The sequence below is a fragment of the Grampus griseus genome, assembly GCF_964374135.1.
Source record: "Grampus griseus genome assembly, chromosome: 14".
NCBI lineage: Eukaryota > Metazoa > Chordata > Mammalia > Artiodactyla > Delphinidae > Grampus > Grampus griseus.
Window position 1 is genome coordinate 23,988,763 of NC_139008.1, and position 23,153 is coordinate 24,011,915.

At 46.8% G+C, this 23,153-nt stretch overlaps 1 protein-coding gene across 1 annotated transcript in view; it reads right to left on the reverse strand.

Annotated features, from left to right (window-relative positions):
• XYLT1 (xylosyltransferase 1) overlaps window positions 1-23,153 on the reverse strand; it is a gene marked incomplete at its 5' end in the record, with an annotated part of 186,322 nt that overhangs the window by 22,724 nt on the left and 140,445 nt on the right. Inside the window, 3 exons of the mRNA XM_082669889.1 lie at window positions 1,826-2,002; window positions 5,068-5,284; window positions 19,874-19,954. Coding sequence (XP_082526015.1) covers window positions 1,826-2,002; window positions 5,068-5,284; window positions 19,874-19,954 — 475 coding nt within the window. The remainder of the gene's footprint in view (window positions 1-1,825; window positions 2,003-5,067; window positions 5,285-19,873; window positions 19,955-23,153) is intronic.

Here is a 23,153-nt window from a genome sequence, read left to right on the forward strand (position 1 = left end):
TACCACTCCACAAGCTGCATGTCCACGGACAAGCAAGTCCCTGCCTCTGTGCCTTGGTTTCCCCACCTGCACAATGGAGATGATTTCTACCCGGTGAAGGCAACACCCACAGAGGACCAGGCACACAGCCTGGGATAGAACAGACCCGTACCCCGTGCTTCTCAAACAGAATAGCCTTCTAGTGGCTTGGGGGTCTCGTTACGATGCAGATGCTGACTCAGCAGGTCAGGAGCAGCAGAGATCCTGCATTTCTAACAAGTTGCCTAGTGATGCTGCTGCTGCTGGTCTGTGGACCACACTCCTAGGAACCAGGCTACGAGGGTGGAAGCTTCACGTGGCAGTCCGTGTCCTCCCTGGACGTTTCCGTTACGTACCAGAGCAAGGCAGCAGGGGCACCTTGGACTGGGTTACCAGTCTGGCACTGTTGTCCCCCCCCCATCCTCCCCCACGTTAGTGGTTTGGGAAGCAGCACATCATCTCCACGTGGTGGCTCTAGTGACGTCAAAGTGACTTGTTTAACCACTTTGTAGCCTTCTGTTTGTGCTCTGGGCAGTTGAGGCTGGGCATGGTGAGGGGGAGAGGAGGAAGAACTCAGGGTACTGGTCTAAAGGGAGTGGGAGGTGTGCTCACACGGGGTGGGAAGAGGTCGCCATCCTGAATAGGTCTGGGGTCCAAGGCACCCTTGGTGCTCACGGGAAGCAGATGGGGCACTGGCCACCCTCCTGTCTCTGCTCTCCCCAGAACTATGAATCGATAGGCCTTGCAGAGATACCTGTGAAGGCAATAACGTTTCTTCTTGTTCCTCCTTTAAAGTTCACAGAGCGCGGTGTTTTACAAACTTGTCTGCTCATCAGAATTTCTCAAAGTGTAATATATTAAAAATAAAAATTCCTGGACCACACTGGAGATCAAAAGCTCTCAAATGGGGATGAGTTTGCCACCAGTGGACAGCTGGCGATGTCTGAAGACATTCCTGGTTGTCATAACTGCAGGGTGCTACTGGATCCCCACAGGGGACATTAGGCAGCATCTGGGGACGTCCCTGGTTATCACAACAGGGGGAAGCGCTCCTGGCACCTAGTGGGTAGAGGCCAGGGAAGCTGCTAAACAGCCTACAGCCCCCTCACCCCAACACAGAATTATCCAGCCACAATGTCAAGAGTGCTGAGGTTGAGAAACTCTGCCCTCTCATCAAGTTTGTACCCAGAAATATATTTTTAACAAATATTTCAGGAGATTCTGATTGAAAGGCAGTATAGAGAAATGGATACAAGTATGGGCTTTGGAAACAGATATGTTGGGCTATGTGACGTTGCATAAAGTTATGGAACTTTCTCTGCCTCAGTTTCCCTATCTCTAAAATGGAATAATAATCTATGTATGTATGTATCTTCCAAGGCTGTTGTAGGGTTAATGGGTCAATACAGGGAAAGTGGTTAGAACATCCCTTGCATGGTGTTAGTGATCAATAAACGTTGGCTACTGTTGACGTTGTCATGATTATCATCAAGAACCAGGGTTGGGGGGGCTTCCCTGGTGGCGCAGTGGTTGAGAGTCTGCCTGCCGATGCAGGGGACACGGGTTCGTGCCCCGGTCCGGGAAGATCCCACATGCCGTGGAGCGGCTGGGCCCGTGAGCCATGGCCGCTGAGCCTGTGCGTCTGGAGCCTGTGCTCCGCAGTGGAAGAGGCCACGGCACTGAGAGGCCCGCGTACCGCAAAAAAAAAAAAAAAAAAAAAAAGAACCAGGGTTGGGAATTGCAGGATCCAATGACCTGCAGGGCTGCCTTGGATGCCTGTGGACGCTGGCCGGAAGGCGCGGCTCACCTGGAAGCGGTGGAAGTCCTGCGGCTTGAAGTCGTTGGGGGAGCAGCCGCACCAGTCCACGATGTGCTTGTACTGGCACTTGCAGCCCAGCTTGCGGTTCCAGTTGGTGATGCGCAGGTTGTTGTCCACCATGGTGTCGCAGTGGGGACTGTTCTCCAGGACCGTGTGGAAGAAGGACTGCCGGGCAGAGAGGGACCAACCTGAGACCTCGTCCAGCCTCCCTCGAGTGGGCTGGAGTGAGGGGTCCTTCCCGAGGGCCACCTGACAGTGAAGGGACTCTCCTGGAGACTCAGCTGTTCTCTCTGCAAATGGGGTCAGTGCCAGTCCAGGCCAACCAAGGGTACCCTGGAGGTTTTGTCCAGGGTGGCTTAATGCTGCTTAGAAGTTACTGCTCCGAGTGTTTCTCTAAGATGTCTCTCCCCAGCAGCCTAGAAACTGATTTCAAGACATCTCTTATCACCCAGGACATCCTCTGTCCGCTCAGCAGAGAGAGAAAGTCCCTTAGGGTATGTCAACACATGGGGACCAGAGAAAAACACTGGGACAAGTTTGTAGAAAACCCTGGGCCAAAAGGGCTCTTGATTTTGCAAATAGTTAGACCTGAAACCAAAGAGACTCAGGTCTGAGATATCTTGAAAACAAAGATTGAAGCTCTGGAATTTCACTCCTGGGAGAGGGAGGCCAGAATCACGGATGCCCTCCTGCCCTAGTCACTGGAGTAGCGACTACAACACTGGGAGGGGAGGAGGTGGGGGTCCATTGGGCTTCCCACTGTCCGTGCTGCTGAACCAGGCGCCGTAATCTCCCCCATTCCTGAGGCTTGGTCAACCTCTCCTAGGAATCTGAGAAAGAGGCAATGTTGAGAGTGAAAAGAGAGACCAGAGAAGAGACACATAGTTGGAGCTGCTGAAAGAGAGAGAGACGGGGTGTGTGTGTGTGTGTGTGTGTGTGTGTGTGTGTGTGTGAGAGAGAGAGAGAGAGAGAGAGAGAGAGAGAGAGAGGGGGAGAGAGAGAGAGAGAGAGAGAGACTGACTTCTATTTGGACAACTGTTTTATAACAACCTCAGACACCAGGCAGATACGTTCTCCCCTGCTCTCTGCTTCCTAGGGAAAGTTGCTGGGGAACACGTGTCTTCCTGTTACGAATTCACGGCACAGCCTTCAGATTTCTTCTAAACTGGTCCCCTGGAGGTGGTCTGGGAGAAGGGCAGGACAGAAAGGCTGGGATGGAGGAGGTGGGATCTCACAGGGATGCTGGAGTGTAAAGTGCCTGTGTGTGCTGGGAAGTGGGTGATGGTTGGGACAGAGAGAACCAGCTTTGGGATGGGCACCTTGATTAAACAGCCAAAGCCCCAAACAGTCTCTTCTCAATGGGTGAGTGGACAAAATGAGGCTCTATCCACACCCCAGCTGCCCTTCTTATGATGTTAAATGACATGCCTGTGAACCTGCATTTTAAGCTTGAATTGTCTACAAGCCCAGAGAGGCACATATTCTCCATCAAGCAGTGGGGGAAAGTACCCAATTATCGATTGCCCTGTGTCCTTTTGTAATGATACAGAAATTCCCTGCAAGATAATGGATGAGGAGGTTATCAGACTTAATAGAAAAGGTGGTTTTTGCTGAAATAGGATTAAAAGCTGATTACTTAACATGTGTGCAGAATAGCAAAACCTGGCCCAGTGATGACAAGCCCATCATCCCTCAGGATTGAAGTGGGCAGTCAGCCTTACTCAGAGCTTGGCCTTGTCCCAGATGTCGGTAAGGGATGTGGAAACCATCAAATGAGTTGCACTGACTTGTCTGGCCTAGAAACACACAATCTGAGTGGTCCAGAGATGGGGCACAGCCAGGAATGGTGGGCCATTCATGGGAGGTGTTGCAGGCTCAATAGAAACAGAACCAGCTCTGGAATTTTCTGAAGTTGGAAATTAGGGTGAAAGTGAACTGGAGGTCAGGGAGCTAATCTAGAATCTCTCAGTCCAGGTCTGATAAGAAGGCCACTGGCGTGTCAGGGGCAACACTTCAGCACTGAGTCCCTACCCATTTCCAGATGGGGCTGGTGCTGTTTCAGAATACCCTGCAATCTTACACAATAGGACTTCTGAAATGGACTGAATGTTTGTGTCCCCCCAAAATTCATAGTTTGAAATCCTAACCCCCAATGTGACAGTGTGAGGAGGTGGTGCCTTTGGGAGGTGATTAAATCATGAGGGTGGGGTCCTCATGAATGGGATTAGTGCCCTTATAAAGGGGACCCTCACCCCTTCTGTCATGTGAGGACACAGCAAGGACTGTCAGTAGTCAGCCTGCAACCCAGAAGAGGGATCTCACCTGACCATGCTGGCACCCTGATCAAGGACTTCTAGCCTCCAAAACTATAAGTACATCCATTTTATTGTATTTTGTTTTAGCACCCTGAACTAAGACAGTTTCCCATCCTGAGGTCTGAAAAGTGGTGACAGACTTCCCAGAGCTTTTCAAATACTTCCAAAAGCCGACAGGAAATGCCGAGTCCCAAGCATTTGGACACAGTGACTGTCAATGCAGGGAGCTAGTGCAAACGCAACAGAAGCCCTGGCTTTGGGATCACTGGAATTTCTGGTGTGACTGATGAGGCCAAAACTACTGTCTGTCAGGGAATGATAGAATACTATTCAAAATTAGAAAAGGATTTCTTGGTGTTGAAAAGTTATTACAGGATTGGTAAATGTGGAGGATCTGTCAATAGTTGATGTGGGTGTTTCCTGAAAAAGCCAGCATATACAGTTGTGCAGGTTACACACTGCACAATTCTAGGGGGCACCATTGCTATTGTAGGTATGAGAGCTTTGTATTTATATAAATAACAGTTTTCTGAAAAATGGCAATAAAGTGTCTTGTTCTAACAAAATCAGTATATGGTGATGGTTTTATGACCAATGGGAGCCAAGTGTCTTGAGGAAGAACTGCCTTTTTTACTTTACATCTTTAAAGATGTTGTCTAGATTGCTGGTGGCAGCATTATGCATCTACTCCATACAACCTCTATGTAGACTGGAGGGGACCAGGGGCCCTGCTGTGACAGCAAGGTCCCTGGTAGCCAAAACAGTTCCCCATCTTCCTCTGGATGTTTGGAGGACAACGTATTGAACCCTGCGTGGCTTTGCCAAAAATTCAGCAAAAAATTCAGCATCCACTTTGCTCCAAAGGCTAGAGCCAACCCCTACCTTTCTCAGGGATTTTTTTTCCTGGATACTCACCTCTGCAGGAAGCAGGGTGTAGGAGTAGAATTGCTTCATTTTGGTCACCAGATCGTCTGTGGAGAACGTCACATACTCAACAAACTTCCGGTTTAGCAGGAACCAATCTGAGCCGCCATCCACGGCAATGCCCTCTGGGATCCGCCGGTCCCCCAGGCGCCACATGTGGGCATCACACTCCAGAAAGAGCCGGTCCAGGCCCTGTTTCCGGATGAACCTGGGCAAGACAAAGTAGTGCTTAGCCCTGAAAGAGCGCCACCTAGAGTCCAAATGAAATGGCACAGTCTCGGCAATAAAGGCATTTATTGAGTACTTACTGTGTGCTAGATACTGAGCTAGGGGCTCTGTGTGTAGTTTTTCACTTGATCTTCACAAGTGAGGCTGGTGTCTATAACCCTATGAGGTAGGTACTATTATTATGCCCATTTTACAGATGAGGACACAGAAGCTTAGAGAGCTTAGGAGATTTGCCCACCCAGCACAATTAGATGCACACTGCCCACCAGCACAATGATCATCTGCTACATCTGCTTCCTCTTTAGAGAACTTCTGAAATCACCTTTTCATGCCATGGACGCCTTGGCAGTTTGGTGAATACAGCCTAGGGACCCTCATCTCAGAATAATGCTTTTACTTTTTTAATTTATTTTTTAAAATTAATTAATTAGTAAATTAAGTATAGTTGATTTACAATATAGTGTTAGTTTCAGGTGTACAGCAAAGTGATTCATATATATATATATATATATATATACACACACACATATATATATATATACACATATACATATTTCAGATTCTTTTCCTTTATAGCTTATTACAGGATATTGAATATAGTTCCCTGTGCTATACAGTAAATCCTTGTTGTTCATCTGTTTTATATATAGCAGTGTGTATCTGTTAATCCCATACTCCCAATTTATCCCATTGCAGAATAATGCTTTTAAATGCATACAACAAAAATACACAGGGTTACAAAATATGTTCACAAACACCAAAGTGATGATATAGTAATTTACATGATTCTTGATTCACACATTAAAATGAGTATTACAAAATATTTTTTAAAACACCACATTTATGATAATTACATGTGTTTCCTTTTTAACACATTTAATCACAAGGTCTTGTAGTAGGTCTAAAAACTACTGTAATTTTGAAGAAGAGGTGAGCATATATGACATTTAGAAGTGGATGCCTCAATTATAACGCGATTTGAAAATATGTGATTCCTGGGCCTTTCCTGGCGGTTCAGTGGTTAAGACTCCACGCTTCCAATGCAGGGAGCATGTGTTCGATCCCTGGTTAGGGAACTAAGATCCAATATGTCATGTGGCATGGCCAAAAAAAAAAAAGTGATTCCTAACAGTAACTGCTAATACTGTGGTGGTTTGTTACCCTACATTTTGCCTACATTTAGCTAGATTTCAGTTAGAGTTTAGTGAAAATTAAGATCATTTTCTTCCTATTCAAAGTCACAGACCCCTGAATTCTATCCATGAACCTCAGATTAATAACTCCTGCTCTAGGACACACACACACACACACACACACACACACACACACACACACACACTCTTGGGATTCTGCAAGCCAGGCAAGGTGGAACTGGCATTTCCTAATTTGTAGATGCAGAAATCAAAGGTCAAAGAGCTGGTAAGGGGGGTGTGTTGGGAGGGTAGACAGAACTAGGGCCAAACTCTCTGGCCAAAACTCTCAGTTCATTTGCAGTTAGCACTAACTTCGCACCTACTATGTGCCAGGCATGTGCTGGCCTTGAGGCAAGGAGAAGTGAGGATGGTCCCTCCTCCTCAGGAGCTGGTTATCTCGTTGGGAGTTTATAGTCTACAGGTCTCCCCACCCAGGGATCCTGCTGCCCCTCCAGCTCATACAACATAAAATCAACCATTTTAAAGCATACAATTCAATGGCATTCGTTCATTCACGAGGTTGTGCAATCGTCATCTCTAGTTTCAAAATATTTTGTCACCCCCAAAGGAGACCCCCATCCTCATCAGCAGTTGCTTCCCATTCCCCCTTCCCTCCAGTCCCTGGCAATCCATCTATGGATTTTCCTACTCTGCATATTTCTTATAGAGAGAATCACACAAGTTGTAGTCTCTTCCACTTAGCTTCGTGTTTTCAGGGGTCCTCCACATTGTAGCAAATAACGGGGCTTCATTCCCTTGTTTCTGTCTGCCCAGCATCCATTGTCTGGGAACCACACCTTGACTTTATTTTGGACACTTGCTCACCCTCAACTCTCAGTTCACTTGGCTTGCCTCACCCCCAGCACCAGGGGTGGGAACACGACTCAGCCTGGTCAGTCAGAGTATTCCACCCGCTTGGCTGCCATAATTGCTTCCTGGATGCGCACGCACCTCAAGCTGAGTCTGAGACTAGGTTCCGGAGTTTTGCTGGAAATACTAGGAAGGAGAGCTTTTCTAGGGGATTTTTTTCTGGAAGAATGCAAGCTGAGGGCTGCTGACAGCCATCTTGTCACCATGAGTACAGAGGTTGTCTGATCATGAAGGTAACATAGAAGAGAAGACAAAAAAAGAGAGATGGAGAATGGGAGGGAGGGAGGGAGGAAGTAAGGGAGGGGGAGAGGCAGACAGACAAGGCCTTGATGACTTTGCTTGAGACCCTGGATCCTGCTATACCCGATTCACCCCCAGACTTGTCAGTAAAGTGCGTAAGGCATTTTAAGATGGGATTCCGTGACTTGCAATTGAAAGGGTCCTGACTAATACATTCCTGAATGATTTCACCTTTATCATTACCGTGATGAATGCAAATGTTCTTAGGCTCCAGATAGGGCAGGTAGTCATGGCTGTGGCACATTAATGCCACCTCTTCCACTAGAGCAGGCTGCATCCCCCACTGTGTGTCTAGAGGTCTTTGTGCCTCCACGGCAGACCTCATCTCTGTCTTCACATTAGAGTTACCTGTCTCCTCTGAGGTAGATGCTGTGCTCACTAGAACTGATCTTGGCTTCCTCCTTTCTGCCTACCTTACAGGTCCTGGAAGAGTGCAAGGCATCTGCTCAGGAAAGGTCTATGGTGATGACCAGACGTCAGAGCACAGAAGCTGAAGACAGTCCCACCCTGTTGGTCATGCTGAATTCTACAAAGAATCTCTCCCATTGGGCCTCCCACAAATCCACCAAAGGGAACTGCCTGAAACCTCACTAATAAACCCACATCCCTAGCATTTTCTTCTGCATAAATAGAGGACCTGCTTCTTGACGTTGGTCACTCACTGAGCACGATGGTGTAATATATTTAATTCTTAACCAAACTGATGCTAGTGTAATAGAAGTGGTGACAACAATGATGCTGGTGGTGAACGGACTTAATTCTGCTAAAATGTGCTTTTCATTTACATTGCAATGTGGCTCTACCAGTAACCAGCTGGGTGAATTTGGAAAATGATGACCTTGACTCAGTTTTCCCCATGGGAAACTGACAAAGTTGGGCTAGGTCTAGGTTATAAAATTAAATGTCTACAGGGGTCAGACAAATAATATAAGTTTGTGAGGGGGGCTTAGTATAAGATAACAGGGTAGGTGGAGTCAGCAAAGACGTAGAGACTGCATTTTCTGAAAAGCACTCAAATCCCTTAAAAAAAGCATTTCTGGCTAAATAAGACATATCTCTAGGCTGAATCCAGCCCACAGGCCACCAGTCATAATAATGCTGGGTTAGGTAATCTCTAGGGTACTTTCCAGCTGTGACATTCTCTAAGTCCCTCCGTTATACTCAGCAAGAGGTGTGGGGCAAGCATTAGACGGACGCATGGGAGCCCAGAGAAGGCTGACAGCTTTTCTGAGGATACAAACAAGGGCAGAAGCCGACCAGAAGACCCACGTGTCCAGCATCCCTGGCCCTGTTCTTTCCCTAACACACCTTTCCTAGTGCAAAATCCAAGTTCGTTAGCAAAGCCATGATCTCTCTGGGGAGCGACCTGGTGAAGGGTTTTCAATACGCTCACCATAGCACTCACTGACACTCACGGACCCACTGAAGGAAGCCGCCGAGTCTGAGGCAATAAAATCCTACCTCGACTCTGGCTGGTGCCAATTATATGATAATGTCCAGTGGGCACACTTAACTGTGTTTAAAACTTTAAATTTGACATACTCTATATCAAAACTTACATGGTAATCAAGACCAACTGAGAATAAGAGAGAGAGAGAGAAGAAATACAGGTGGGACGACTTGCAAAATTTTTCTTTCCGTGAAGCAGCCTTTTAATTTCATGTTCCATTAGATGGGATAACAGCATCATCTTGCAATTTTAATGTGATGCCCCGGACTGCAATATCCAAATACAATATTTATGCAGTGATCTCCAAAATGAAATATTCACGGGGTTGGGAGGTTGGCCGCTGTATTGACTGCCTTCAAAAACTGATAAGCTGCAAACACATGCTCTGGTTAATTATGAGTAAACAGAGACCACAGATTGCCTAGGTATCAGAAAGGGGCTACCAGGAACTTAGGTCTGGACTCAGATAAGGTGGCAGACGCCCAGAGTCTGGGTATCTAGCAGGCGAAAAGAATCAGCTGTTTCAACAGTGATTTGCTTTTTATTCTTCCCTGTGGATTTACTGTAACTTGAAAAGGTAAAGGTCGGAAACCATAGTAAGTCTGTGAACACCCGGGTGAGTCTTGTCATCAACGCTGGCTCACCAGGAAAAGGTGCACGGCTCTCTCACCTGAGGGATGGAGGGAAGATTTGCAGCAATGGACCCAATTCACAGAAGGTGACCAGTGATGCTGCCCTCCCTTCAGTTTTGTTTCCAGTTGACCTGGTTACCTGGTAGAACTGGGCTCAACAGGTGATACCATAGAAGAGCAGACGTGCAGAGGATCTGGTACCGATGCTGTCTCTGCTTTCACTGAGAAGTGGGGCTGGCTTAACTTCTCTGAATGCCAGTTTCCTCACCTGTAGGATGAGTTCCACGACACCTGTCCTAACAAGTTCCCAAATCAGCTGCAAAATTGTGATGGGTGACTGTTTACAAAGGTCCTTGCAAAGTAAGCACTCTTCACCCGAGCAATGGGCTGACCCAACCATCAGTTCTTTTTTTCATAGAGACACCATCCCTCCCCAATCCTCCTTTGGTGTTTTATTTTTCTCCATAGCACTTTTCACTTTCTAATATAATATACAAGGTATTTATTTAGTTTATTGCCTATTTCTACTACTGGATGTAAGCCCCAAGAGGGCAGAGATTTTGATCACCTCTGTATTCTACTACAGTGCCTAACATACAGCCAGTGCCCAATAAATATTTGTTGAGTGAATGAATGAAGGGAACAGTAACAGCCACGTCTGTCAGGCAATCAGGAGGTAGCTGCCATTACTTAGCCAGGTATCAGATTTTTCTAACACACGTTCGACAGACAAAGGAACTGAATCACAGGAAGGTTAAGTAATTTCTCCAAAGTCACGCAGCTAACAGGCCTAGACGTGAATCCAGGTCTGGATGAATCCAATGCACATGCTTAACTACGCTGCCATTTTTCATCTCAATTCGCCAGGGTCCCTCCAAAAGGACCCAAATGAAGGATCTGAGAACTTCTATTTCCTCAAAAAGACAATGCCCGGAAATGAGTGAACCAAGAGAAAACGGCTCATTGCTGGTTGGAAGAGGCTTTCAGCCAGTCCTCTCAAGGGCTTCTGTCTTCAGAACAGGTTACTTGAGGGCAAACGTGGTATCGTTTGCATTTGGTTTTACCTCCTGGGCTCTCAGGGATGGTTTGCCTCCCTGAGATTTTTCTCTACTGTCACGATATGGGACAAAGTCAGAGCTAAATATGCTTCGACTAGGATGTCACAAGGACCAAATCTACTCAGTTGGGCATCAAAGGAAATCAGATGGAGGATGGCAAGGGGTCCTGAATCTCCCCCGTGGGATAAGAGGTCAGTTAAGAAAGTAACTGTAGCCTTTGGAAATGGCCTCAGAAAGGGCAGACAACGAAGAAGTCTCTCAATTCAGTTAATCCCCTGCCTACAATCTCGGTATATTCATCAAGTGTGGAATTATTCCAGAACTGTCTTGTCCTGTAATGAATTCTGAAAGGAAGAACACTGCCCCTCAGATTTTACAGCACGTTTGAGCAAGAAGGAATCTCAGCAATCAGCGAACATAACTAATTTTACAGATAAAAAACCCCAACACACCGAGACTCAGAAAGGACGTGTGATCCAAAGTCACACAGCCTAGAAAAATATTTTCTCTTCTTCTATTTCTCTCTCCAGCGATCTCCCACTGAACCCAGATTACTCCTTTAGCCTAAGTACAACCTAAGCATTTTAGTTTAAAAATAAAGTCACGGAACAAAGCATGAAAACACAATGTATGGAATCAGCCAGCTATGTGAATGGACTCACACAAAACAGCCATGTCACACAGGCGCCAAACTTTGGGCTCTGGAGCCAGAATATTTGGTACAAGTCCTGGATTTGCCACTAACCTTGGGCGACCTGAACATGGATGCCTCAGCTTCTTACATGGAAACTGGCGATCGTCATAATAGCTGCCTCAGAGAGTTTAAGTGAGATTATATTATATATGGAGAGGGCTTAGCGTAGTGCTCGGCACTTAGTAAGTGCTCAATAAGTGTTCACCGAGATACTTAACTTTTTCCCTCATCAAGCCAGGAAATTAAAACTTCTATCTGTCCTCTTCTCTGTTCTGGGATTTGGTAGACAGGCATGTGTAGGGCACCTCCACAGCTAAGGAGAAACCCTTTATGCTCTGAGAAGAATGCCTTTTCAGCACCAAGGACAGAAGCCCCAAAGCCCTCACAGCGCACCCATGTCCTGCAATTATTTTAGTTCAGCAATGCCCATGGCTGTGGTGGTAGAGGGTGACAAGCAACACGGGCACCCTGATTCTGTCTGAGAACCACAAATTACAAAACCCTCCCATCTTTCCAAGGCACAAGTCAGTGAGGATTCAGGTCACTGGGTTCCTAGTTTGGCAGCTCCACGGGCTCTGCTGGCCATTTCTCACATGTCCAGTGTGGGTTATGCCCCTTCCCAAGATGGGCTGGAGTCAGCTGTCAGGCCTCAACTCTGCAGTAGTTGGAAGAGAAAAGGGGCTCGGGGTATTTGCTCATTCAGCAACTCTCCAAGTCTCTGTGCTGAGAATATGGTTGTGAAGAAGACAGACATCATCCCTACCCTCTCTCTTCTAAGATGAAAAATAAAACCATAATATTTACCATTTATTGAGCACTTGCTACTTTCTAGGTCCTGTTCCTAGTGCTTAACATATATTCTCTCATTTAATCTTCATCACAATCCTATGAGGGTTCATTTTCCAAATGAAGGAACAAAGACACAGAAAGGTTAACTAATTTTCCCAAGGCTACACAGTTGGTTGGTGGCAAGGAAGGGATTCACACCTTAGCAGTCAGGCTCTGGATTCCACACTCTTAGCCACAAGACTATAACACTACTCTAGTAAATAGGTAAGTAGTCATAAACAGCTATGAAACACATGCATATGTAACTAGATGTTTGTGATAAGTGTTATACAGGAAAACTTAGAGTGCAATGACAAAATAAAGAGACAGGGACTTAATTAGTGGAGACTATTGGGGAAGACTCTGCTGAAGAGGTGGCACTGACAAGAAGCATGAGAAGGAACCAGTCATCTGAAGAATTCTGGGGAAGAGCTTCATAGGAGACAGAAATAGTGTGTGCAAGAGCCCAAATGAATGAAAAGAAGCTAACGTGGTAGGAGTGGAAGCTACAGGGAGAAGCTCAGCTTCACTACCTCACACCAGAGCAGACCAGTCACAGGAGAGGCAGGCTCTGACCTGATTGGTGGAAGGAATGTATTAGCCGTAAGTACATGTGGCCTGGACACGGCAGGAAACTCCACAATGAACATACTTAGGGAAATGGTATAGCACGGTGGCTAGGAATGTAGACTCTGGAGCCAGACTGCCAGGGTTCGAGTCTCTTTCCCCGTTCCCAAGCTGTGTGTTGTTTAATCTCTCTAGCCTCAGTGTCCCTATCTGGAAAATGGGCATGATAATGACTGCACTTACACCATGGGATTGTTGTGAAAATTGAAAGAATTAATATCTCTAAGGCATTTGGGACAGTCTCTGGAACACAGTAAACTCTATCATTACACATGCCCTGGGCAAAGAGAGCTGACTTGGTTTTGACATTCAGGAATGGAAAAAAACCCAGCCTGAGCAGAAATGCAGAGTTAGGGGCCCAAATCCTGGAACTGAGAATCCCAGGCTTGGTGGCCCATGCTCTTCACATGGGCCCCAATCAGCTTGCACCTCCCCGAGTCTAAAGGTCCATTGAGGGCTAACTGATTTTCCCTATTTCACACATATTTATAAACAAAGTCTACTGCCTTCTGTTCTTATTGTAAAAGTAAAGGGGGCTTCCCTGGTGGCGCAGTGGTTGAGAGTCCGCCTGCCGATGCAGGGGACGCGGGTTCCGGGAAGATCCCACGTGCCACGGAGCGGCTGGGCCCGTGAGCCACGGTCGCTGAGCCTGCGCATCTGGAGCCTGTGCTCCACAGCAGGAGAGGCCACAACAGTGAGAGGCCTGTGTATCGCAAAAAAAAAAAAATAACGCAGTTCCTCCATAAAAGGCATGGAACACAAAAAGAAAGAAAAGAAGGAAATAAAAAATCATGCTCTACGTCTCAGAGATGACACTGCACATATCGTCCTTCTAGCCTTTGGTCCACCTTTGACATGTATTGTTTTGAAAAAAGAAAAGATTGAAAGTCGACCTCAAAACTCATACGGAGGCCCACAGAGCGTCTGTGTACACAGCCTTGTATGGGTGCCCGTGTGATGCTAAGCTTTATTTTGACATGGCTACCATAACTGGATTAAATAAAGTGAACACGCAAACAGGGATAAACTCACTGGTTGGGTTTAAGAAAAGCAAGAGGGAAATGCAATCTGCTTTCCCCATTGGAGATGAGATATTAGTTACCTCCTCCCATCAATCATGGTACTAGGAGACAGATGGGGAGAGAGCTCTTCTCCTGATAAGCAAGTTGGCACCAAAGGGCCTCCTGAAAGCAGATTTGCTTGGAGGAGGTTCCTGGCCAGGCTCTCGATGGATTTGACAGCTTTCGGTTAAACAATTGCCTATTTATACATCAAGAGAGGTTTGGGCCTGAAGATGAGTTCAATGTCAGAGAGAAGAAGCTGTTGAAGCTGCTTTAGCTGCCATTCTGGTGCCCAGCGAGGGACTGCCGCCTCCAGCAGGGGGGCCCGGACCAGGGAACAGGAAGAAACTTGCTTAGGCCACTTCTGACCTGAGGGCTGGGACCCCTCCTAGCTTCCTTCTGGTCTAGTCTTCCTACATTTGAAATGCTAGCTGTTTCTCTAAGAGTTGTAGAAAGTGTTTTGGAAACATTAATCACGTGTATATATACCATCTTCAAGGCTTTTCCACTGTTGTCACCATCACCACTATCAACATCACCACCATCATCAACTTCATATGCGTAACTAACTATTCCAAGAGCTTACTCACATATTCACTCACTTAATTCTTGCAGCAATTCTATGAGATTGGTTTTATTATCATGATTCCCGTTTTACAGATGAGGAAACTGAAGCACAAGTGATGGATGTAACTTACCCAAGGCCACACACCTAGTGAGTGCTCAGCATACGAACGCTGGCAGTCGGGGTCCAGGACCCAGATTCTTAACTGCCATGCTATAGGTTTTATGACGTCTGTATGAGACTTTCCTTAATATTTCTTTTCTAAACCAACTTTAGATAGCTTCAACTGTCTTCTTTTAAACTTAGTCTTATTCTAAGCATCATGTCCATTAAATCATCGATTAGATGGCTAATTATATAAATTTTCGTTGATATACATAAAATCAGTACTAACTCTCCCATGATGCCCATTCGTGAACACCCCAAAATAATCTCACATATCACTGGTGGACTGTGAACACACTTTGGGACAGGGTGACTCTAGAAAGCAGGGGGAGGACTGATTTTCCTCTCTGGCTCCTTTACAAATGATTCTGCTTAAAATCAGCAGAGCTTTGCTCTTTCATCCACACACTCCAAGAACTGAAAACCACAGGTCCTCTCAGATGCAGTCACTAATCATGGGGGGATAGAAGTCAGACCTAACCAGACTCCAATGCCAGCCGTGTGGAACCCTGAGCAAGTTAAACCAACTCTGCAAGCCTCAGTTGTACTCTTTAAAAGAGGATAACACCACTCGAAAGCGCCTGGCTCGGCACTTCCTGTGGTCAGCGAGGATACTCAGTCCTCCACAATCCCCACATCACTGTCCGGATCTTATAAAGAAGAGGACATGAAGGCATGGAGAGCCAAAGCCATTTGTCAAAGTCCCCTGGCTGCCATACGGCAGAGCTGGCATTTTGGCACAGGTGTCTGGACTCCATTGCCCATGCTCTTACCACCACACCACACTCTGCCCCAGGGCTAAGCACTGGGGCCCTGGTGACCTTGAATTATTTGGAGAACTTAGACCAATCAAGGCCGGAAAATTCCCAGAGGAAACTATTCCGGCTGGGAATGAGGGAAATGATTTTCCCTTTCCATCTCCCTGTAAGGGGCCTGTCCCTACACACTGAGCTTTGATCAGGCTGCCGAGATTTGGGAAACTTCTCCGATACTCCCCGAGCAGAACCCAGGAGTTCCTGGGGATGTTTGCCAAGACCTGCTTACTAAGGGCACTTACTTCTTTTAGCCCTGCAGAGGTTATCTGGGAAACTGATAATTGTGCTATATGTCTTTCAATATATCTAGCTACATTTTTGGAGGAAAGCAAGGAAATACAGTGAACACAACACTCCCCTTGATTTAATTATAGGAACAGTCAGGACCAATTTGGCAGTTATTAAAGTACCAGTTTGCCTTTATGCCATCTCTTAGCAGCGGGAGCTGGAAGTCCAAATTGGCTGCTAAAGGCTGAAGTTGGGGACAGGAAGGTCAAAACTGCTATTAGGAACCACGTGGAATTAAAAACTAAGGCGCCCTGTGGCCTATTTGGTATCTCACTGCTTGCTTTTGTCCCTCTCCATCTCTCTGTCTTTTAAACTCTCTTCCTCTGTCACACTGTCTGGTCCCGAAGCATGAAGCATCAGAATGGGAAGGCATTTGGAGATCATGTCATTCAACTACTTTGTTTTTCAAAGGGAGAAAATGAAGCCCAGAGAAGCAGAGTGGCTGCCTCAAAGCCACCCAGCATATTGGAGGAAAGCAGGACCAGAACACAGACAGGCTGCATCATGCAGGGATTTGAGCTTGGGCTCTGGGGACACACTCACTTAGGTTTGAGCCCTAACCCTGCCCTAGTTGCATGAGCTTAAGTAAGTTACTTCACCTCTCTGAGTCTCAGTTACCTTATCAGTAAAATGAGGCTAATACGTTGAGGAGGGTTGCCGTCTGGAGCCAGAAAATTAAACACAAAGGGAAAGAGAACAGAAGTTAATGGGTGGGGGTGGTCAAAAGGTACAAACTTTCAGTTATAAAATAAGTAAGTTCTGGGGATGTAACGTACGGCACGGTGACTACAGTTAATAACACTGTGTTGTACATGTTTGAAATTTGCTATGATCTTAAAAGTTCTTATCACGAGAAAAAAGATTGTAACTATGGGTGGTGATGGATATTAACTAGACTTCTTGTGGTGGTCATTTTACAATATATACATATATTGAATTGTTATATCACTTACTTGAAACTAACATAATATGTCGGTTATATATTAATTAAAAAAAAAGATTCTTGCCAGTGAACTACTTGGCTATTTGATGTGATGTGTTTATTTTACTTTAACCCTCTCCAGAAATAATAAGAAATAATTAAGCAGCCAGAAAAAAAAAAAAAAGAATTAACAGAGTCTGGGCTTGATGATATCATTTGAACTGCTTGATTCAGCTATGCCTGAAGTCAGATACTAATGTTTTAGTTGCATCACCCAATAACTTCCCTTACCCTTTAAGCGAGTTTGAGCTGAGTTTCTGTCACTTCCCACCAAAAAAGGGTCCTTCCTAACATGCCATCAGTGCAGAGCCAGAGCGAAGCCCCACTCAGGCTGCGCCCGTGGGAGACATGAGGGAAGATGGGCGTGGCTAGGTTTGTTCACTCAGCAGGTGAGGCCTCAACTGACAAAGAGGAGAAAGTCACCGTCGACGGCTCATTTTACTACTGAATTAATTCTAAATTCATCTCCTGAATTCATCTAAGTGAGAGAAGCCCAGCTGAGGACTCATGCATGAGTGTTGGAACTTGTGAGCTGTTTTGTCCAGAGAGCCTTGGGTTTTAGGGTTTTAGAGGGAGATGCAAGCAACAACTCCTTAGCCTGCGTCTTTATCCTGCCCTTTATCCTGCTGGGCCGTTTGGGTACCACCTGTCAACTGCTGATGCACATCAACTGGACAAGATGTACTCATACACCCAGAGGCACAACTCTGGCCTATACACCATCTATTTATTTCTCCCACCTGCAATATGTGAGTCCAATGTTTATCATGGCAATGACATCATCACTACCACCACCACCACCATCATCATCTTCACAGGGCATTTATGATATGCCAAATGCTTTACATACAACATCTCATTTAATCCTTCCAACAATCTCGTGCGCATAAGTCCATTAATGTTTCCTTTGTACAGATAAGGGAACCGGCTCAGAGAGGTTAAGTCACCAGTCCAGTGAAACACAGACAGGACGTGGTGGATCAGAACTTCAACCTAGGAGGTATGACCTCAAAACCTCATGATTTTAACCTCTGTGTTGTAGCCAGTTCCTAGCACAGGGCCTGGAAATAGTAGATAGAGAATAAATACTGAGCAGGCTGAAACAACAATACTAGGGTGGATGTAATTCAGACACAAGTCTATCAACTTACAGTGGATTCCTTTCTAACGATATGACTTTGCACAAAACATGTATTATAAGCTACTTGGAAGTGAAGAAGCATCTTCATTCTCTACCTAAGGGTGGGGATACCAATATCTGGTCTAGTTCTGACAACGTACCACCTGCATGGAATCTTGTTCAGCTCTACCCTGCTTCCATGGGCTTTGGGGCCAGAGAATTGGGTTCAAACTCCAGCACTTACCAGCTGTGTGACTTTGGGAAAATCATTTGGGCTCCCAAAGCTCCCCTTTCTTCTCCTGACAAATGGAGATAATAATACGTATTTTTACATTGAGTGACTGGAAGAATAAAGTTGGATTCCGTGCGAAAAGGGCCCAGCAGAGCGATGTGCACTTAGCAGGAACACAGTCCACTATATGTCTGCCATTCTTCTTTATCCACCAGGCCTCTCCAGTGTAGTGGCCAGAACATGCTATGGTAATCTGTGCTCATTTACAGAGCATCTTCAAGTCTGGGGTTAAGTGTAAAGAATGCAGGCTGCCAGTAGGACAGGCCCAATCTGGATATAGACAGCTGGATGCCATCAAAGTTAAAATTAAGGAAAATGATACAACCCAAGGATTCTGGGGTTACGTCTTGAGAGCTCAGGAAATGGAGTTCACTGCTTGCCTCTGTCCCCCCCTTCTGTGGATATCTGGGTAAAGGGGATCACAGAAACAGCTAAAATGACACCTCCATCGGCAGTGGCAGAGAACACCTACAGTAGAGCCGGCAAACTGAAATGCCAACAGGGTGAGGTAGGGGAGAGGGCAGCGACGGCTGCAGCAACCTGTAGAGCGTGGGCTTTGTCTAAGAACCAGATCATAACTTCCACGAGAGAATTCAAGCACAGATGTAGTGGACCTTTGGCTCTTTTAAGATGAGCTGGAAATCTGGAGTTCCCTGGGAAATATTGCTGTTTTTAAATGGGGCTATTAACTTTCAAATGAAGCACCTGAATTAAACAAGACAAAACCAGCACGAAGGCCAAAGAAAACACATTAACACGCTAAAGGTATCCTGTGAGCTGCCAGATTAAGTTCTGAAGGCAACGCTAGGAAAAGGCTCTAAGATGGCAGAGCGATCCTGGGCAGTGTTTTATGTCCAATGGTGGAGCGGACCCTGTGGTCTCTCCTACAGAGGGTGCTCAAGACTGTGTCCCTTCCGGCTGATCTCTGGCCACGGGGATTTAGGCTCAGCTCAAAGCGGGACTGCAGTGATGCTGTTTGGCTTTGCTCAGTTTAAGTGAGAGAGGCACAACAGATCCAGGTTGGGCTTCTGGTGCCTCCAATCCCTGCGAACATCTTAGGCAGCAAGAGTGAGGCAATGGTGAGGGCGCAGCGCTGGGAGTCGGGATACTTGAGTTCAACTCCATGCTGGCATGAGACTCTTTCCTGCTAGAAGGTAAATTCCATGAGAGTGAGGATTTTGTCTTGTTCTCCTCTAGAAGGGTGCCTGGCACATGCTTGGCACTAAGTGAGTATTTGTTGAATGACTGGCTGACCGAATGAATGATCTGGGGACATCATTTACTTGAACTATGGGCCTCAGTCTTCCTACCAATAAATTGGGTATTAAAATGACTACCCTAGTTTCCTTGAAGGACAGCCATAATGTGATAATGGACTCATGAAAGGGCTTGGGGGAAAAGGTGTAAAGGACTATGACATGATGAGACACATTCACTGTTATCTCTGTCCCTGGCTGGCAGGAGACACCATTTCAGATGCTACAAAGAAAGGGCCAAGGCCCATGCCATGCCTCTCTCCCATCCTCAACTTTTCTCTGGCTGCATCAAACCAGCCTAGAAGGAAGCCCCCAAATGATCACTCAGATTTCCATTTCCCTTTTGCACAAGGGTAGGGGGAGGATACACTACCTGGCGTTGTCCCGGCCGTGTGACTTCAAGAAATTCATCTCTCGGTATCGGGAGAGAAATGCCACCAGCTGGTCATTTGTCCTGTGGAAGCAAACCGAGAGGAAAGTCAGGGTCCTCCAGAAATCATGCAGACTTTGTGTCCTGGCTCCTTTCTTTGTCACAGAAACCAGGTCCCCTCCTTCTTTCACACCATGCAGGTAGGGAAGGCATCTTCTTTCATATGTCGCCATCATTGAGCTTACCACAGCATGCTAAAATGGACTGTCTGTCTCTTACATACTCCATATGCTGTGAACTCCTTGAGAATAAGCATAGTACCTTATTTGTTTTGGAATCTCCAGTGCCCAACACTGGGCTTGGCAAACCGTAAGGCATCAGTGAATACTTCAATGCCAGATACAGAGTAACCTCAGGGCCTTTGCACTTGCCGTGCCTGGGAAATTCTACCCCATATCTTTCCATGTCTGCTCTTGTCATCCAGGTCTCCTTTCAAATGTCACCTCTTCAGAGAGGCTTTTTTTTTTTTGCTGCCCAACCTAAAGTAGCACCTGCCTCCCCCCACCCCCATCACATCACTATATTCACAACATGAGCTCGTCACCATCTGAAAGAGCTATATTTGCTTACATTAGGACGTAAGCTCTGTGAGGACAGAACCTAATGCAACTCACTCATCACTGGCACATGGTAAGAGGGACATTAATGTCTGTTGGATGAATGGATGACTCAAGGTGAGATGAGTTTAAACTGACTCCTTCAAATGTGTTTTGAGGAATGCACGAGTCAATGAATGGATGAATCCATAAGCCCCAGGCTGACTGAGAGAGCTTTAAGAAACATGAAGTGTGATGCAAACGAGTGACATTGTTCCCGGCATTGTTATCCCAGATTTATCGCCATCCATCTCAGCACTAGCGGTGTAGTCACAGCTAATCAGCTTGTGCATACAGCTGTGACAGTACTTAAAAAGGCAGGCACACGGGGTCTCCATCTGCCAGAAACGCGGTTGCCTCTTACGCTGAATAAACCCAAACAGGTAAATGGTGCTGAAGTGACAGCTCCTTTATCATCTGGCTTCTCCGCTCAGGCATTTTTACTTAGAAGGAAAGGGTTAACCATTGTTTCAAATTGGGAGAAACGGTGAAGGCGCATCTCTGGGAAGAGAAAGGAGGCTAGACTCTGGGGGGCAGGTGGGTGCCTAAGAAAGCGATGCCTGTGCTCTAGAAGCAGAAAGGGCTGGGGAGAGATCCCAGCTCCACTTCTGACCCAGCTGTGTGTCCTACGGTAAGTCATTCAACCTGAGTGGCGGCCTTCACCTGGCTGCCCTTCACACAGTAGGTATACATACTGATGGATAACTGGGTGGACTTAAAGGGCATACAGTAGGTGCACAATAAATGCGAGCTGCTCTGCTCTTGGCCTCCCAGCACCCGGTCAGGGCCGCCCTCACCCCTCACCCCCTCCTTCAGTTCCCTGCATCACCTGCAGTCGTGCCACTCCAAGCCCCTGCTCTCTGGACAACTATTGTTGACCAACTCATAATTTCAGCGGAGGGGGACGGAGAAGTTAACAGATGCTGCAGTGGAAACGAGCACTGCCGACATCCCGTACTCGTTTACAGAAATCAACACCACTTCAAAACCTGCCATCCTAGTGGCTGCAGATGCCAGAAAAACCCCGTGTGCCTACAGCAAGGTAAACCCGCCCAGACACAAACGCAGAAAGCTTAGTCCTGCGGATGCGCACAGGGGAATCCCAGGGACACAGGCAAAAGGCCAAGTCCACGTGTCCATGCGCACGTGGAGCATCTCCGCAAACAGGCGACGTAAAGCCCACGCGTGCTTCCCTCCCAGTTACGGGTTGCTGTGGGCAGAGGGCCTCTTGAAGTTGCTGGAGAGGTGGAAACTAAACCAGCCTGCAAAGGAAATGAAAGCAATCTCTCTTTCCGAACCACAGAGGCCCGTTCCATCTCCGCGTCTTAGCAGTTCCTGTTTACCAACCCCCTCTCTACTCTCCGCGACAGTTCATTATTGTCCTCCTGATGAATACCGGGACAAGTTAACCTCTGAATGGGTCCCTGGCAGCAGGAATAATAAAGAGGGGCCTCTGAGCGGCCTCCGTGGCAGGATTGAAGGGGCCGGGCCGGGGCTCCTGGGCCCCCTCTCACGAAGCCTCAGGCCTCCCAGGGTCAGCGGCTGAGGCTCCATTTAGCAGCCCCAGAAAGCGCTTTTCAGGGCCCCGAGCTGGGGCCATTGTCACATTTACCGCTTCACTGCGTCCCCATCTGACGGGGATGAATAGGCATTTAGCGAATTTACTTAGCGATGCTTCCACATGAAATCGTCTCAAAAGATGACATCTTAGGGGAGGGAGCGTAGACAGGGAGGGGGCTGCGGATTCCAGGCCCAGAGCCTGTGGGTAAAGCGATTTTCAAAGCACAGCGCTGGGTCCTGGCTGGGCTGGACACGGAGGGGACCCTGCCTCCCCCTCCCTGGGTGAAGAGCCTGCCCCTCGAGCTAAAACCTGTCCCCCAGCCCTTCTGCAGGGGGAGACAGATCGGCTGAGGACCAGGTTTCCCTGTGGGGCTTTCCGACGCCTGTTGGTAATTGCCTACATAATATTTAGTTCCCTCTGAATAATTAACAGCTTGCGATCTGTTGTCATTTTACCCAGTTCCGTGCTCTCTCCCACTCTCTCCCCCTCACACGCACTTCTCACTCCTTTCTGGTGGAGTCATTTGCCAAATGAATTCCACAGCTCATCACTTGCGTCTGTCTCCTCCACAATTTCCTTCCACCTTTTGTGGAAATGATCAGAAGACACGTCTACGCCAGTTCCTCCGATTCGTGGTGGGGCCTCTGGGACCCATCACTGTGGCCTTTGGGGCCACTGGGACATCTTTATGGGAATAGGTAAGTAAATAAATATTATAGTAAATAATTTGTTTTAATAAATACATTTATTTTAATGTAAATAAACTTATTGGAACCATGTGGGAACCTCGGTTAGAAGGAAATACATGCAGAGTAAAATGAGCTCCCAAAGCACCACCATTAGGAAATGTCCACCACGCCCTAGGCCCCCGGGCGGACTTTTGCTACAATTTATTGCACTGAATAATCACAAAGAGTCTCTAAAATGCGAGTTTCATTCCCATTTTACAGATGGGCAACTGAGACTCAGAGGAAACACCCCTTAGTGAACAGTGCAGAACTAGGATTGGAAGCTGGTTCCAAATGCAAAGCTCGTGTTCTTTGCTACTAGATGGCGTCTACAAATG